Genomic DNA, 15,311 nt, shown 5'->3' with positions numbered 1-15,311 from the left:
TCCTTTTTTTTTTTTTCATTTAACTGTGGATTTTCCTGCAGATTCAGTGTTACTGCAAATATACCAATGAAAATATTTAATGTTTAGTCTGCAAGTAAATTAACAGATAAATCTGCAAGTAACACCAAATTCGCAGATATCTAAAAAATTAAAAAAAAAAAAAAAAGGAGGCGCCAAGAAAAGACCCTCAAACATGGTTAGATGAGTAATTTTTTAAAAATATTAATTTGTTTTGTATATTTTTTTTAAAATTTGATTATTAAAAAAAAATCGTGCTTTGTGCTATCCTAAATTTGTTTTAGAATGTGCATCTTGGGTAATATTTATAAAAGATTCAAAGGTTGTATGTTAAATAAAAAAAATAGGATCAAGATTTTTGAGATAACTATGTGTAAAAGTTTGAGTGGTTGTTGAAGGTTTTTAGGTTGATCATGTGCAAAATATCATGTTGTAGTTGAATGTTATTTGGGTTGATCATGTAAGCTCAAAGTTGATATTGAATAGAAGGAAGCAGTTCAAATGACATTTACTGTTCTCTCATTAAATCATTTGTTATATATTACAATGCTACAATGTTGCAGAATTTTTCAAGAAAAACCATTAACTGTTCTCTCGTCAAATCAACTCCACGTTTCTTTAAAATCCTAAAACAAACAAAAACTATATTAGAAAATCAGAAGTTAAAATTGAAAATCAAATTCGTAGATATGCAGAACATAAATTTGGCATATAAAATATGATTTTGATTATAGAAACTCAGTTAGATCTAAGGCATCACAATTACATATTTGAGAAATATTGGTACCTTCAATTTATGTCTTCCTTTGTTGCTTTCTTTAAGATCTGGACTATTTTCCGGCGAGGTTTGGTGAAGCATTTTAGGTGCACACAACGTGTGTTTCCGATGAATTAAAAGGTGCTTCACGGCGTCATAGAGCAGTTCGGCGTCGTGGTTGAGGAAGTCTCACCGGAGAAATGGTTCGTGGCAGAGCTTTTAGGACCATCGACAACGACAAATGGAGATAGTTAGCATAGAAGGTCAAGATTTCAGAGAGAAAGTTTTTTACTGAGATGAAGGTGAACTTGTTTAGAAGTTGAGACATACTGAGAGAGTGAGTTGAAAGAAAATTAGATTTTTATTGAAAAGAAGCAGAATATAATCAAAAGAAGTAAAGGTGAGAAATAGAGTGTAGCATAGAGTGTTTTCAATGTGACCTTTCACTACTCAATGCATTGAGAAGAGTGAAAGGTTTATTGTGCCAAGAAATATAAAAGAAATCACGTTAGTATCTTGCATCATTATGTTTTGTAATTCTCAATGCATGCAATGTGGAAAAATAAAAAAACGAAATTTAAATGTGGGAAAAATTAATAGTACATTTTTTTTGTAGTGATGTCATGTCAGCAAATTTTAAATCACAATCAACCATATTGCAGTATTTAACAAAAGGACTAAGTTGTCCTTAATTATTAGATTAGATGAAGTTAAACTCAGTTAGGGTAATCGTGGAATTTCCAGATACTTTAACTTTTATATATTATTAATAATAGATTAAAAAAAACTCTTGACAATTGAAATACGCCAAGTGATTTAAGTCTAACTAGTATAACTTTCCGACGTAATCTTTCAGCCCCTTATCTCATTTATTTTCAATCTTTTATTATCTATTGTTAATGTCATTATGATTGTTGAGGGTTAGATACTGTTTTTTTTACATATTAATTTTTTTTTCTATTGTTAATGTCATTATGATTGTTGTTTGTTAAGTTCATAAAATAGGTAAAAGATAACCATGACTGGATTCCGGTAAACCTCAAAATTCAACTCACCTAAATTTTTTTATAACAAAAAAATAAAATAAAAATGACTATTGTTTAATGCAAACTTATCATAGATTTTATTTTTAATTTAACAAACAGGTTTATGAGAAAGTTAACTCAAATGGATTCGAGAGCATTTAGTTAAGATAATAAGAGTTTCTTTCATTTCAATCGGAGCTTCAGTAGAACTAATGATTAAAAGAGTTTGGAAGAATTCAAGTTCTATAAACATATACTACCAAATTACCATTAAAAAACAAGTTAATGACTTAGTTCTATACATTTGTAAGAATCGGTATCTCCGACAAAATAAAAATACAAAATCATTAATTGATGTATTCAACTAAAAAACATAAAGAAAAGGGAATAAGACAAGAAGACTAGAAAACATGAAAACTGTGATTTAAAACATTCTTGATTCATCATCCAAGAAGTAGCAGTCCATTGTGCAACCACCCTCTTCACCACACAAACTGCTATAAACAATGGCTACATGAGTACAAGTTCATTACATCAAACAATACATCCACTTGACCACATCCCCCAAATACTCTCATTCCCCTATCTTAACTTGTTTAGCTGCAATCTCCATCACTGGTTTCTGTTGAATACAACTTTCTTGTTTTTATTTTTTCCCTTTTAAAATTTCAAGGCAGTTGGATTCGAGGCATGATGGATGGCAGAATTCAATAGGGTCTATAAGTAGAGTGAATGAAATTAACATGTGCTCCCGGTGATGCTCGTTTCATCCATAACAAGTCTTGTGAAATTTTTAACAACATATGTGCATCTAATTTATCAAAATTGTAGAAATAAACGGTAAGAATCTTTAGCAAAGGAGAATTTACAAGTATGGATTTTATCAAACTCATTGCATGCTGAGAGCAAACTCCAGTGTAGACTTCCACTGTCTGAAGTTTAAGACAACATCTATGTCTTTCTAACTCCTTTGAAAGGTCCAACACTTGTGTGGTATCAACATTGTTACTCTGAAATATAAAAATGAAAGAGTCAAAATACAACAATAAGAAACAAACAAAGAAGCATAGGTTTTCATGTTCACCTGTTTAATAACAAGTTCAATCAACCTAGGAGCACTTTTGAGAAGACTAACAAAATACAAAATGTCTCCTTTAACCTTCAAATTCAAGCCATTCAATTCCAAAAACTCTAAAGAGCTTAATGAACTTGTTAGCAGCGTGGGAGGAATGATATCTGCATATGGATTCTATACATACAAACAAAAAATCTATGAGATTATCTGTACAACGCTTAGAAGTAGCAATAACATAAATTTCATTATAAATATTGGATTGGACAATAAGTCAAAATTCAATACTACAATTTGTGTTATTTTCTAACCTCTGTCAATATGCCGAGAGAAAACTTCTTAATTTTTGGCAAACTTTTGATCAAACTTCTAGTATGATATTCCTTGAGTGTAAAATCAATCAGATTCTTTGCTTCCTTGAGACAAATTGAAATTGTTTCGTACAATACTAGCACTAAGACTTTGAGAGAAGGAGAAGATATAACAAGATAATCAGAACAAGTACAATCTTCAATGCTGAGCTTTTCAAGAACCGGACAACCAGACATAAGACTCTCAAATGCACTGGACTCGAATGTAACCATAACTAAGTGAAGTTCAAGCAATTTTTTAAATGCGTAGAAATTAGGTGGAACTGACAAGTCAAATGAACTAAATTTGAGGAAAGTCAATTCCTTGCAAGAGAAGAGAGTATCCGGCATTTTTTTATTTTGATCTTCAGGAGTACAGTAGGTCACAAGCTCAAGATGTTTAATATCCTTTGACATAAAGGGGATCCACATATTGAGATTTTCCGTTGAGAACTCAAAGCCAAAGTACCCAGGTACGTCAATAGAAAACTAGCATACTGGCCCATTGCGGAGCATAAGAACATCCATGATGATTTTACAAACTATCGGGTCAAGGTCATCAAGACGCAGAAACCTTACAAAAAAGTCATAACCAAAACAAAGTTGTGGGGCTGAAGTCCACATATACCTCCACTTTTTAGACAAAATACTAGTCCTAACTTGGTCTCGGATTTTCAAGTTTGCTAGGATACCATCAATGACATTACTCGGTAAGTCACTAATTCGATCATTTGTATTGGCCTTCTTATTCTTCCGCGGAGTCCTCATCACAGAACTACGAATTCAAGATGAAGTGAAAATAATATAAACGTTTTTTTTCGTTTCAATAGAGTTGTAAAGCATTTGCATTGCAGGTGATGACTGTCCATTCAACAATACAGTAGTATATTATATGTTAATCAATATATTTATTAATTATTCACAAACAAAAAAACAGATTTTAAAAAAGGGAATGAATTGGGATCTGATTTCAAAATACATGGAATCATATCATAATAGAAAGATCTGAAAATGGATTTGAAAGCATCTAATCCAAGCATGAATAGTGAAGTGCCCTAATAAAAATCACAGGTATGAATCTTTAACATTACGATGAATGCTATGAAAACAAAAGAATGGATGATGATGATGATGATGATAGAGTAACTATTTTGATGAACACATTACCGTTGAGAGTGAGACGTCGGTTGCTTGTAGGAGTCCGAAATGTTCCCAGAAAGGTAGGTCAGGAAAGTGAGAGAGTCAGGGTGAAGTGATATGAATATTTTGGCAAGTTGTAAAGCATTTGCATTGTATTTATTAGATTTAATTAATATATAAAATATTAATTACAATTACTATAAATATTATTTATTTTATTTTAGATTTTTTTTTGTTATTTAGTAGTATTATTTTACTTCTAATTATTCAAATTCTTGAAATATTATGATTGTCAATTTAAATATATTTATATGAGAAAAAGGTTTATTTTACACTGTGAACCAATCACAACCTTGTATCAGAATAAATCACACTTTAAATTAAAAATTCTTTTAATGACAAGGCACTTTGTTAGTTTTCTATTGGATGACAGTGTAAAATAATTTTACACTGTCACTGGATATAAATTAAACTCTATTTATATTATTATTATGAGTTTAATGGATATGCACTGACAGTGTAAAATAGTATTACACTGTCATCCAATAAACAACCACCATTTTGTCATGTCATTAAATTTTTTTAAAATAAAAGAGTGTTTTAATAGGATACATGATTGTGATTGGTTGACAGTGTAAAACTATTTTATACTGTCAGTGTATCACCCATTTTCTCTATTATTATTGTTATGATACTTGGTTTTTTCTTTATATTTGTTTACAGGTAGTATTAATCGCCTTTGGTCCTCTATCAAGATATAAAGAGTAGCCACAAGATAAATATTTAAAAAAGTTGTAAAAAAGTTGTAAATTATATCATAATACTTAGAATCATATATTCTACGAAGATCTGAGAGTAACATCAAATACTGAAAAGGATGAGAAATAAATGGATCTGAAACCAACTAATCTAAGTATGAAGAGTGAGTATCCTAATAAATTATAGTTATGAATCCTTAATTATACGAAAAGTAAAGGATGGAGATACATTTTTCAATCTAAATAGAATCAAATAGATGATAAAGCAAACTTTATTTTATATCAATAAACTATTATAAACAGAAAGTTAACAAACTATTACAAGTAGGTACCAATACCATTGTTCAACCAACCTCTTCATCTCACAAGTGGGTACAATCTGGCTACATGAGTACAAGTTCATTATACAATCTATAACTATAACTGCAACTAATTACCACAACGAAGGAACTTTGTTTTTTTATGGAAAGGTGGAAAGAAGAAACTTAACATGTGCCCTTGGTGATGTTCGTTCCATCCATAACAAGTCTTGTGAAATTCTATACAATGTGCGTCCATTTAATTTTTTGGAATTGCAATTAAAAGTAAGAATCTTTAAAGAAGGAGAATTTGCAAGTATGAACTATATCAAACTCATTGCATATCGAGGGTTAGCTCTAACGTAGATATCCATTGTCTGAAGTTTAAGGCAACAATTATGACACTCTAACTCCTTTGAAAGGTCCGACACTTGTGACTTGTGAGGTATCATTATCGTTGTGACTCTAAAGTATAAAAATTAAAGAGTTAAAATACAACAATAATAAACAAGCTAAAACGAATAGGTTTTCATGTTCACCTGATTTCGGATATGCATCTCCGAAATTATTGAAAATGTGAAAATAGGTGATTTCGGAGATGCATCTCCGAATTATAGGGATATTTTGGGGTTTCCAACAAGGGTCTCTACGCTATGGGGGTGTACAAAGAAATTGTCAAAAAAATTATTGGGAGTCACGTTGTACTTTGTACTATTCAGAAATTTGTTTCATAATGTGATTATCTTGCGTAATATTTATAAAAGATTAGAAGGTTTGTAAGTTAAATGAGAAAAAAAATTAGGGTTACGATTTTTAAGATAAATCTGTGTAAAAAGTTTGAGTGGTTGTTAAAGATTTGTGGGTTGATCATGTGCACAATATCATGTTGTAGTTCAAGGTTATTTGAGTTGATTTTATAAAAGCTCAAGTTGATTTGTCAGTGATATGTTCTCAAGGAGTTAAAAAACAAGAAGTCGTCAATCAATCATCAGTTCAAGCTGGTATATTTCCTTCGCAGTAGCAATAATCAAACTAATCAAAAAAAATTGTAAGATGTGGGTCAATTCAAAGCAAAGTTATTGTCATGAGGGTGGATAATAAATATGATATTGTCGTGAAAAAAATCGAACCCAGCATGAAAAAATCAAACATTTTAATGTTAAATATCATGCTATTAGTGAAGCTAATAAGTCAAATAAAGTCAGTTTAAAACTTTGCAATTCAAAAAATTATATCGCATATATAAATGACCTAACCTCTTTCAGAGGAAAAGTATTCACTAATAAGTCAAAGAAAGTCAGTTTAAAACTTTACAATTCAAAAAATATATCGCACATATAATGACCTAACCTCTTTCAAAGGAAAAGTTTGAAGAATGAGATCAATGTTTGGAGTGTTCAAGAAATATTTCAAGGAGGAGTGTAAGATATTTTTCTTTTTTACATATTAATTACTTTTTTACTGTTGTTAATGTCATTATATTTGATTGTTACTGGTTAAGTTTGTAAAATAGGATAATGATGATTTGAATTTGGTGAACCCCAAAAGTAATCTGGTGAACCCCAAAAGTCTAACTCACCTAAATATTTTTACAATTTTATTTCAGTTTAACAAGTAAAGTTTATGACAAAGGTAACTTAACTGGATCCAAGAGCTGGTAGAAATAGTAAGTGTCTCTTCCAATTTAACCGGAGGTCTTGAAGTGGATCTCATGCCCGTAGAAGATACATGTTTTATACCAAAAAAGATAGCTCCACTGATTTAAATTAGTATAATTAATGATTAAAAAGAGTTGGAAGGCCATAATTCAAGTTCTATTAGTGAAGTTTATAAAATAAACATGTAAACGGAAACTTTTTCATTGAATATGAACTGAATGTAAGCTACACTTATATACAAAATGAGTTACTTCTATGATAAGCTTCCATGCACCACTCATACACATATTTTTCTTAGCACTCAAGTAACTAACTTTCAACCATTATAACTAACTCCTAACATATTGGAGTTAGTAAGTAAAGAAAAGGAAATAAGACAAGAAGGCAAGAAAACATGAAAACTGTGATTTAAACATTCTTGATTCATCATCCAAGAAGTAGCAGTCCATTGTGCAACCACCCTCTTCGCCTCACAAACTGTTATAAACAATGGCTACATGAGTACAAGTTCATTACATCAAACAATACATCCACTTGACCACATCCCGCAAATACTCTCATTCCCCTATTTTAACTTGTTTAGCTGCAATCTCCATCACTAGTTTCTTTTCAGTACAACTTTCTTGTTTTTATTTGAAGGCAGTTGGATTCGAGGGATGATGGATGGCAGAATTCAATAGTGTCAATAAGCAGAGTGAAGGAAATTAACCTGTGCTCCTGTTGATGCTCGTTTCATCATTAACAAGTCTTGTGAAATTTTTAACAACATACGTGAATCTAATCTATCATAACTGCAGAAATAAAAAGTAAGAATCTTTAACAAAGGAGAATTTGCAAGTATGGACTTTATCAAACTCATTGCATACTGAGAGCAATCTCCAGTGTAGACTTTCACAGTCTGAAGTTTAAGGCAACAACTAAGGCTTTTTAACTCCTTTGAAAGGTCAAACACTTGTGTGGTATCAACCTTGCTGAATCTCTGAAATATAAAAATGAAAGAGTCAAAATACAACAATAAGAAACAAACTAAGAAGCATAGGTTTTCATGTTCACCTGTTTAATAATAAGTTCAATCAACCTAGGAGCACTTTTGAGAACACTGACAACATACAAAATGTCTTCTTTATCATTGAAATTGAAGTCCTCCAATTTCAAATACTCTAAAGAGCTGAATGAACTTGTTAGCAGCGTGGGAGGAATATCAGCATATGGAGGAATAACAGGATTTAGAGGAATACCAGCATATGGATACTATACATACAAACAACAAATTAATGAGATTATCTTTACAACGCTTAGAAGTAGCAATAACACAACTTTCATAATAAATATTGGATTGGACAATCGGTCAAAATTCAATACTACAATTTGTGTTGTTTTCTAACCTGTTCTATCAATTTGCCCAGAGAAAACTTCTTAATATTTGGCAAAGTTTTGATCAAACTTCTAGTACGATATGCCTTGAGTGTAAAATCGATCAGATTCTTAGCTTCCTTGAGACAAATTGACTTTGTTTCGTACAATACTAGCACTAAGACTTTGAGAGAAGGAGAAGATATAACAAGATAATCAGAACAAGTACATTCTTCAAGGCCGAGCTTTTCAAGAAATGGACAACCAGACATAAGACTCTCAAGTGCACTGGGCTCGAATGTAACCATAACTAAGTGAAGTTCAAGCAATTTTTTAAAGGCGTAGAAATTAGGTGGAACTGACAAGTCAAATGAACTAAATTTAAGGAAAGTCAATTCCTTACAAGAGAAGAGAATATCCGGCATTTTTTTATTTTCATCATCTTCAGGAATACAGTAGGTCTCAAGCTCGAGATGTTTAATATGCTCTGACATAAAGGGGATCCACATATTGATATTTTCCATTGAGAAGCCACAGTATAAAGATACGTCAATAGAAAACTTGCATATTGGCCCATTGCGGAGCATAAGAACATCCATGATGATTTTACAAACTACCGGGTCAGGGTCATCAAGATGCAGAAACCTTTCAAAAAAGTCATAATCAAAACAAAGATGTGGGGCTGAAGTCCACATATACCTCCACTTTTTAGACAAAATACTAGTCCTAACTAGGTCTCGGATTTTCAAGTTTGCTAGGATATCATCAATGACATGACTTGGTAAGTCACTAATTCGATCATTTTGTTTGGCCTTCTTCTTCTTCTTCCGCGAAGTCCTCATCACAGAACTACGAATTCAAGATGAAGTGTAAATAATATAAACATTTTTTATGTTTATTTTTCTCTTTTGCATAGAGTTGTAAAGCATTTGCATTGTTAATCAATATTTTTCTGAAAAATTCACAAACTAAAACACAAATTTAAAAAAGGGAATGAATTGGCATCTGATTTCAAAATACTTGGAACCATATCATACTACAAAAATCAGATCTGAGAGTGATTTCAAAATGAATAAATCTGAAAGTGAAATGCCCTAATAAATCACTGTTATGAATCTTTAACATTACGATGAATGCTATGAAAACAAAAGAATGGATGATGATGATGATGATGATGATGATAGATGAATGATAGAGTAGCGATTTTGATGAACACATTACCGTTGAGAGTGAGACGACTGTGGCTTGTAGGGATTGCCAAATCTTCACAAGAAAGGTCAGTAAAGTGGGAGTGGGTGGAGTCATTTGTATGATGGAGTCTCCTACTATTTTTATTCAGTTAAATTTTAAAAACTTTGTATAGAAAAATAATTTATTAAAAAACAGGAGTTTGACTTAAAACAAACTTACTTAAATGATTAGCTAACAACATTTTATGAATTTAAGTTGGTCTTTTAGTAAATAAAATTTAAGTTGGTCTTTTAGTAAATAAAATTTACATTTTATTATAAAGAAAAAAGGAATTACATTTAAGTTGTTACTTTCTCTCTCAACCCTAGCCATCGTCACTTTTCTTCTTCTTCTCGATCTCCTAAAGAGGGGTGATTTAGGATTGATTTTGATCCAAAATCACGGCTTTGGCTAATATGCATAAGGATTTTACTTATGCACCATGCATAAGCCTACATAAGTCATTGGATCATGTTTTTAATCCAGTATTTGAGTATTGAGTATTGAGTGGTGAGTATTGAGTATTGAGTAATAACAATTGATGTCTAGAATTTGATCCAATGATCCAAGGGTCCATTATAATCTATGCATGGTGTATAGATTTTTATCTATGCACGGTAACTGCACCCCAAAATCACCCTTCCAAATTGTTCTTGTTTCTCTATTAGTTTAATAAGTGATTTTCACATATATTTAGTGTTCTTTTTGTGATTTCGTCATTTTAGTGCGTTGTTTGTTTTGATTTCCCGTCTTTGTGCGGTGTATTTTGTTTTTCTATCTTTGTGCGCAATGTTCATTTGTTTCAGGTTGAAAGATGAGTTTCGATCTAGTGCAGATCCTATCTATGACTTTAATGTTGTTAACGCTACAGATCTGAAGGCATGAATATTTCGGAAATTTCAATATAGTCATAGTTATATTCGTAGGCATATGCAATTTGCCATTTTATGCTATTAACATGGATGCTGTGAGTTTGTTTGCAGATTCATCCTTTTTGTTTTTGTCGATTTTTAATTTGTATTGCAACAATGTACTCTATCGATTGAAATGAATGAATATTTTATTTAGTAAAAAAAAATATTTTATTTAGTAAAAAAAAAATTACATTTATGTTCTTCTTTGTTAGTCTATTAAATTAAATTTTGGCAACAAAAATGTTAAGGTAGGCTTAAATGACATTTAAATTGGCTTTATTTTAATATGAGTATAAGTAAGGTGTAAGGGTGTTCTCGGGTCGGTTTGATTCGGTTTTGAGATAATTTAATGTTTGAACCAATGAAAAATATATGGATTGGTTTGAATTGATTTGCACATTTTTGCAATAAAGCCCAAATCAAACCAAACTGAAAAACAACGGGTTGGTTTGGGTTGAATTGATCGGGCACACTATAAACAAATGTGTACTATGTTTAAAAACTATCTAATTTATATCAACAAAATTTCCATAATAATATAAATCTCTAATTTTTTCATTTCTCCATATAGATTGTGAATGTCACAAATGAAATTTCATTTTTTGTTCTTGAAGTTGAATATTTTTTACTAGTTTCTATGACAATTATGATATAAATTATACAAGTTAGTTAAGGTTGGTTCGGATAGACGGGCCCGCGGATAGAGTTTTGAAAATTCGATGTCTGAACCAACTAACATCGAATTTCATTGATTTGATTTGGTTTTTGTCCGAACTAAAAAAAATGTCCGAACCAAACTATAATTTAGTTTGGATTCAAATTTGTCTGAACCAACGAACACTCATATTTAATAGATTATTATAGTATTTATGCCATATTTAGGTTATGAAAAAAATCTTCATACCCAAGTTGCACTAACGTTTATGTATGTTCTTATATTCTATGGGTATTTTACACATAGTCATACTTGTTTTTACTCATATTTTTTTATAAAAAATAATTTATCAATTACTATAATTTGTTATATTATTTTAAGTTTTTGATAATATTAGGACAAAATTCAATAATATTAATGTCGAGTTGAAAAATAATCAAATATTTATCTTAAAATGCGTAAAAACTTAAGAGAAAATGGGTGATGCACTCACAGTGTAAAATAGTTTTACACTGTCAACCAATCACAACCATGTATCTAATTAAATTACCCTTTTATTTTTAAAAAAAATTAATGACATGGCAGATTTATGATTTTCTATTGGATGACAGTGTAAAACTATTTTACACTATCAGTGTATATTCATTAAATCCAAAACTTAATAATAATACATTTAATAAACTGAATTAACATGTAAATATAATAATAAAAAGGGTCATGCTAACGAGTGCCCCAGGGGCCCTAGTTAAGCATTTCAAATTAAGAAAATATTCTAGATTCAATACATTGAATACACCTAATCTTCTTTAAAAAAGTTAATTATTTATATTTTCAATGCATTTAATACATATATTTTGGGTAAAAACATAATTTTTTACTTTACTAAACAATTTTTAACTTACCTTTTTAATCTATTAACCATTGTCTGTACTTGTTAGTATTACCCTAATATATTCTCCGATATAACGAGAGGGGGATATTAAGATACACGTATTTACCTATCTGTTTATTTTAGTGGTATCAGTACCGTACCCATTTTGCAAATTCTTAACTATGCAATATAAGTAATTTTTATGGATAGCCATTAGAGATAACCTAATTTGTCATCCCAAATGACATTGGCTTTATTTTATTAACAATGTCATTTTTCTCTCAACAACAAAATATAGTTGTCATTTTCTGGATCAATCCATAGAAGTACCTGCGTCTTTAAGTATCTCAAAAAAAGACAGATTTTCTCTTAACAGAAACAATGTACTATTTTTTATGTAGAATAGACTAAACAGCTTCTAATTCTAAGGATCATAGACGATAAAATACCATTTATCTTATATTTTCTCGATAGTATATTTTTGATAAAATTGCACTGCGCCTTTTGCAACCCTGTAAATTCAAAGCTTGAAAAAAATAATTTAAACCAGAATCCTAAAATGGTTATCTTGTCTCTAATATGAACACCAAACAACACAAGGAAAATGAAATGCATATCTATCCGATTCAATTTAGACCTCATTTGGTTTGTCCCAAAAAAAAAAAAAAACACAAAACATCAACATTCAAATAGAGATAAAAACTTAGAAAAACAACCTTAGACTACAACGAGTCATTGATACTAAAATTCATTTGAAATAAGATTCAAATTAAAATCCATGAAGCTTATCTTAAAAATTAAACATGAAGCATTAACACTCAAATTCAAATACATTAAAAACCTAAAAAGAAAATAAACGAAGAAAAATGTCAACAATTTTCTTGAGGAAAAGATCGTATTCAAGAGTCCACGAGGAAAATGTAGCAAGAGCTCCCACGGTGAAACAACATCGTTTCTAACTCTCTTCTAAAACTCCAAAATCTCTTCGCATTATGGTTTGTGTCGTTAAGAGAAAAATGACAATGAGAAATAAAACAAAGTCGTGTCATATTAAAATAAAGCTCATTGAAATGTCACATATGTGAAACAAATTTAGTTTCACTATCGGTTAAGCAGTTGATTTAAGGATTCTTTAAAGTGGTATAAATTTTTTCTATTTTTTGTATCATTGCAGTCTGATGACAGTCGTATAATGTGATTTTTACGAGCAAATTAGATGAAAACGAAAGAATAATGAGCAGAAGTCGTCATATCGTTGGAGAAAAATTGATTGTAGACAAAGTTGGGAGTTGTCCAATTAACGTTTGGCTATGACAATCGCTTAGACAAAAGATAAGTGGAATCAAGTTGATTGCCACATATGAATACTTGGAGCAAAATTTATTGTGTAGCAAGGTTGTTGTATCAAGATCCTTAGTGATCTTGACTTTTTGTTAGCAGTTTAGTGTTTGCATCAATAGGGATAATTATCGTATGATAGTTTGTTGTAATCAAAATATTATAATCAAACTTATCAAAAAGTGGAAGATCGTGATTATTTTCTAATGGTTTTCAATACTTGATGAGTGGTAGACAATGCGAGGACGATAGCCGAACCACTATATATCGTTGTGTATCTTTTGTTTTTCCCTTACCTCCTTTACTTTTCTAGTACCCATTACCATGTTATTGCATTGATACATTTCTTTCATTGATTGTATACCACATAAGTTCGACTTTGCTTATAGCGATTTAATGTGTACGCTTAGGTATGTGGTGTATCAATCTTATTGAAGTATCATGACTTTAATTGTGTCTTGTTAGAATCTATGAGCTATGTGTGTTAAAATAGCTTTGTTGAAAAGCTACTTGAGTAGCCTTGTGATTGACTTACATTCCAAGAAATCAAACGCATATAGGACATCATGTACCATTTCATATGAATTGATTTATTAAGATGCTTCCAAGCTCTCTTGATTTGTGTTTTGCTTCTGTACCTCTTAAAATCTTTGATTTCATACATGGGACCTAAAATTGAATTTGTAAATGTTTAATTAGGAAAGGGTTTATTTAACCCACTTCTAGACTTATCATTGTACATATTTTCACCCAGTAATGGTTATTATATTGATTCCCATGATCAACCTCTTCCTCATAGTGTTCTTCTTCTTCAAAACTCGAATTTTCAACAATAATAATACAATTGTTTCCACCCCGCAGAACCCTAATGGGTTCCCTTCTCCTGTCTATTTACTGGTTCCCGTTGTTGTTGGTGTTGTTCATCTGAGTTGTTAAAATCGTCATTTGTTTGGTCAAAGTAGTTAGGGTTGTAGTAAAAGCCATAGTAATACCCTTAAGGTCTTCTCTAGTCATTAGTTGATCGCCTGTGGCTGATTAAGCTACACAAAGAAATATGAGATAACATGTTCTGATGCCACCTGACCCAAATAGAAACACTAGGAATTAACAAGTGTTAAACCTAGAATGAAAACACATGATTGCAAGTGCAAAACCTGTTAGATAAGCTCTAGAGTCCACTAAAAGAATAAAATACTGAATTTTATTATATGAAAAGATAACCTTGACGGCAAAACCTAAAGGCATTTAAATACAAAAAAAAGAAACCTGTTGTACCCCAATTTTTGACCAATGAGATCCCACCATATTTCCAAATATTAGGATCATCATCATGCATATATCATTTACTAACCAAAATATACGAAAAAATTATTGTTTGTTACTTGTGTCCTAAGACAGGAGACTGATCAAGAGAAGACTAGACAAATTAGGGTTTTGAGGCCCACAAGGAAATTCAAACATTCTCCTATGTTCAAAGGGTTCTCCCATCAATATCAAAGCCCAAGGATGGCCCAATTCAAAATCAACAACTTTCAAACTCACCTGATGCCCCAAATTTGGGTTTTGACCTAATTCCACTAGAGGTTTGACTTTTAATTAGGACATAGCTCCAAGACTCAAACTATGATTCAAAGGCATCCAAATAAACATTATAATCCAGTTACATAATTAATTTGAAGAGGAGAGCTTGATTCATGTGGAATCCACAAAACTGCAGTTCATCTAGAAAAGTCAAATGTGTGGGTCAATCTTTGACTTGTAAGAAAAATGGTCAACCATGAACTTTTGAGGATTCAAATCATCAACATATGATTATTTAAAACATTTGACCAAGAGAAATCAAGAAAATTCATCAAGAATAAAAAAGTCAACA

The 15,311-nt window shown here is 30.9% G+C and overlaps 2 protein-coding genes across 4 annotated transcripts; both read right to left on the bottom strand.

Moving 5' to 3' along the window:
• Positions 1-2,024: 2,024 nt before the first annotated feature.
• On the bottom strand, positions 2,025-4,491 carry LOC131629884 (F-box/FBD/LRR-repeat protein At1g13570-like). Of its 3 annotated transcripts, XM_058900687.1 has the most exons (5): positions 4,390-4,491; positions 3,915-3,997; positions 3,184-3,764; positions 2,885-3,049; positions 2,025-2,810 (listed from the first exon to the last, which is right to left on the bottom strand). In XM_058900687.1, exons 3-5 carry the CDS (start codon positions 3,652-3,654, stop codon positions 2,508-2,510), a joined length of 939 nt encoding a protein of 312 aa, XP_058756670.1. In that variant the 5' UTR covers positions 3,655-3,764; positions 3,915-3,997; positions 4,390-4,491; the 3' UTR covers positions 2,025-2,507. The 3 variants fall into 3 exon arrangements, with proteins under 3 accessions (XP_058756670.1, XP_058756669.1, XP_058756668.1); XM_058900686.1 differs by having other exon boundaries at positions 3,184-3,997; XM_058900685.1 differs by having other exon boundaries at positions 3,184-4,083; positions 4,390-4,486.
• A 2,583-nt stretch (positions 4,492-7,074) lies between these two features.
• Positions 7,075-9,769, bottom strand: LOC131629883 (F-box/FBD/LRR-repeat protein At1g13570-like). Its single transcript, XM_058900684.1, has 4 exons — positions 9,652-9,769; positions 8,463-9,279; positions 8,131-8,328; positions 7,075-8,056 (listed from the first exon to the last, which is right to left on the bottom strand). The coding sequence occupies exons 2-4, from the start codon at positions 9,270-9,272 to the stop codon at positions 7,760-7,762; spliced, it is 1,305 nt and encodes a 434-aa protein (XP_058756667.1). The 5' UTR covers positions 9,273-9,279; positions 9,652-9,769; the 3' UTR covers positions 7,075-7,759.
• Between the last annotated feature and the right edge of the window lie 5,542 nt (positions 9,770-15,311).

Source organism: Vicia villosa, unplaced genomic scaffold, assembly GCF_029867415.1.
Source record: "Vicia villosa cultivar HV-30 ecotype Madison, WI unplaced genomic scaffold, Vvil1.0 ctg.000621F_1_1, whole genome shotgun sequence".
In the NCBI taxonomy this organism is placed as follows: domain Eukaryota; kingdom Viridiplantae; phylum Streptophyta; class Magnoliopsida; order Fabales; family Fabaceae; genus Vicia; species Vicia villosa.
This window is presented reverse-complemented; position numbering and strand designations above follow the sequence as displayed.

Bases quoted from the DNA above. Each gene is read 5' to 3' on its own strand.
- LOC131629883 (XM_058900684.1), bottom strand. From the start codon at position 9,272: ATGAGGACTTCGCGGAAGAAGAAGAAGAAGGCCAAACAAAATGATCGA. The intron at 8,329-8,462 runs GTTAGAAAACAA...TTGTATGTATAG, and splicing joins TGGGCAAATTGATAGAACAG to TATCCATATGCTGGTATTCC. The intron at 8,057-8,130 runs GTGAACATGAAA...TTTATATTTCAG, and splicing joins TTGAACTTATTATTAAACAG to AGATTCAGCAAGGTTGATAC.
- LOC131629884 (XM_058900686.1), bottom strand. From the start codon at position 3,654: ATGTGGATCCCCTTTATGTCAAAGGATATTAAACATCTTGAGCTTGTG. The intron at 3,050-3,183 runs GTTAGAAAATAA...TTGTATGTATAG, and splicing joins CTCTCGGCATATTGACAGAG to AATCCATATGCAGATATCAT. The intron at 2,811-2,884 runs GTGAACATGAAA...TTTATATTTCAG, and splicing joins TTGAACTTGTTATTAAACAG to AGTAACAATGTTGATACCAC.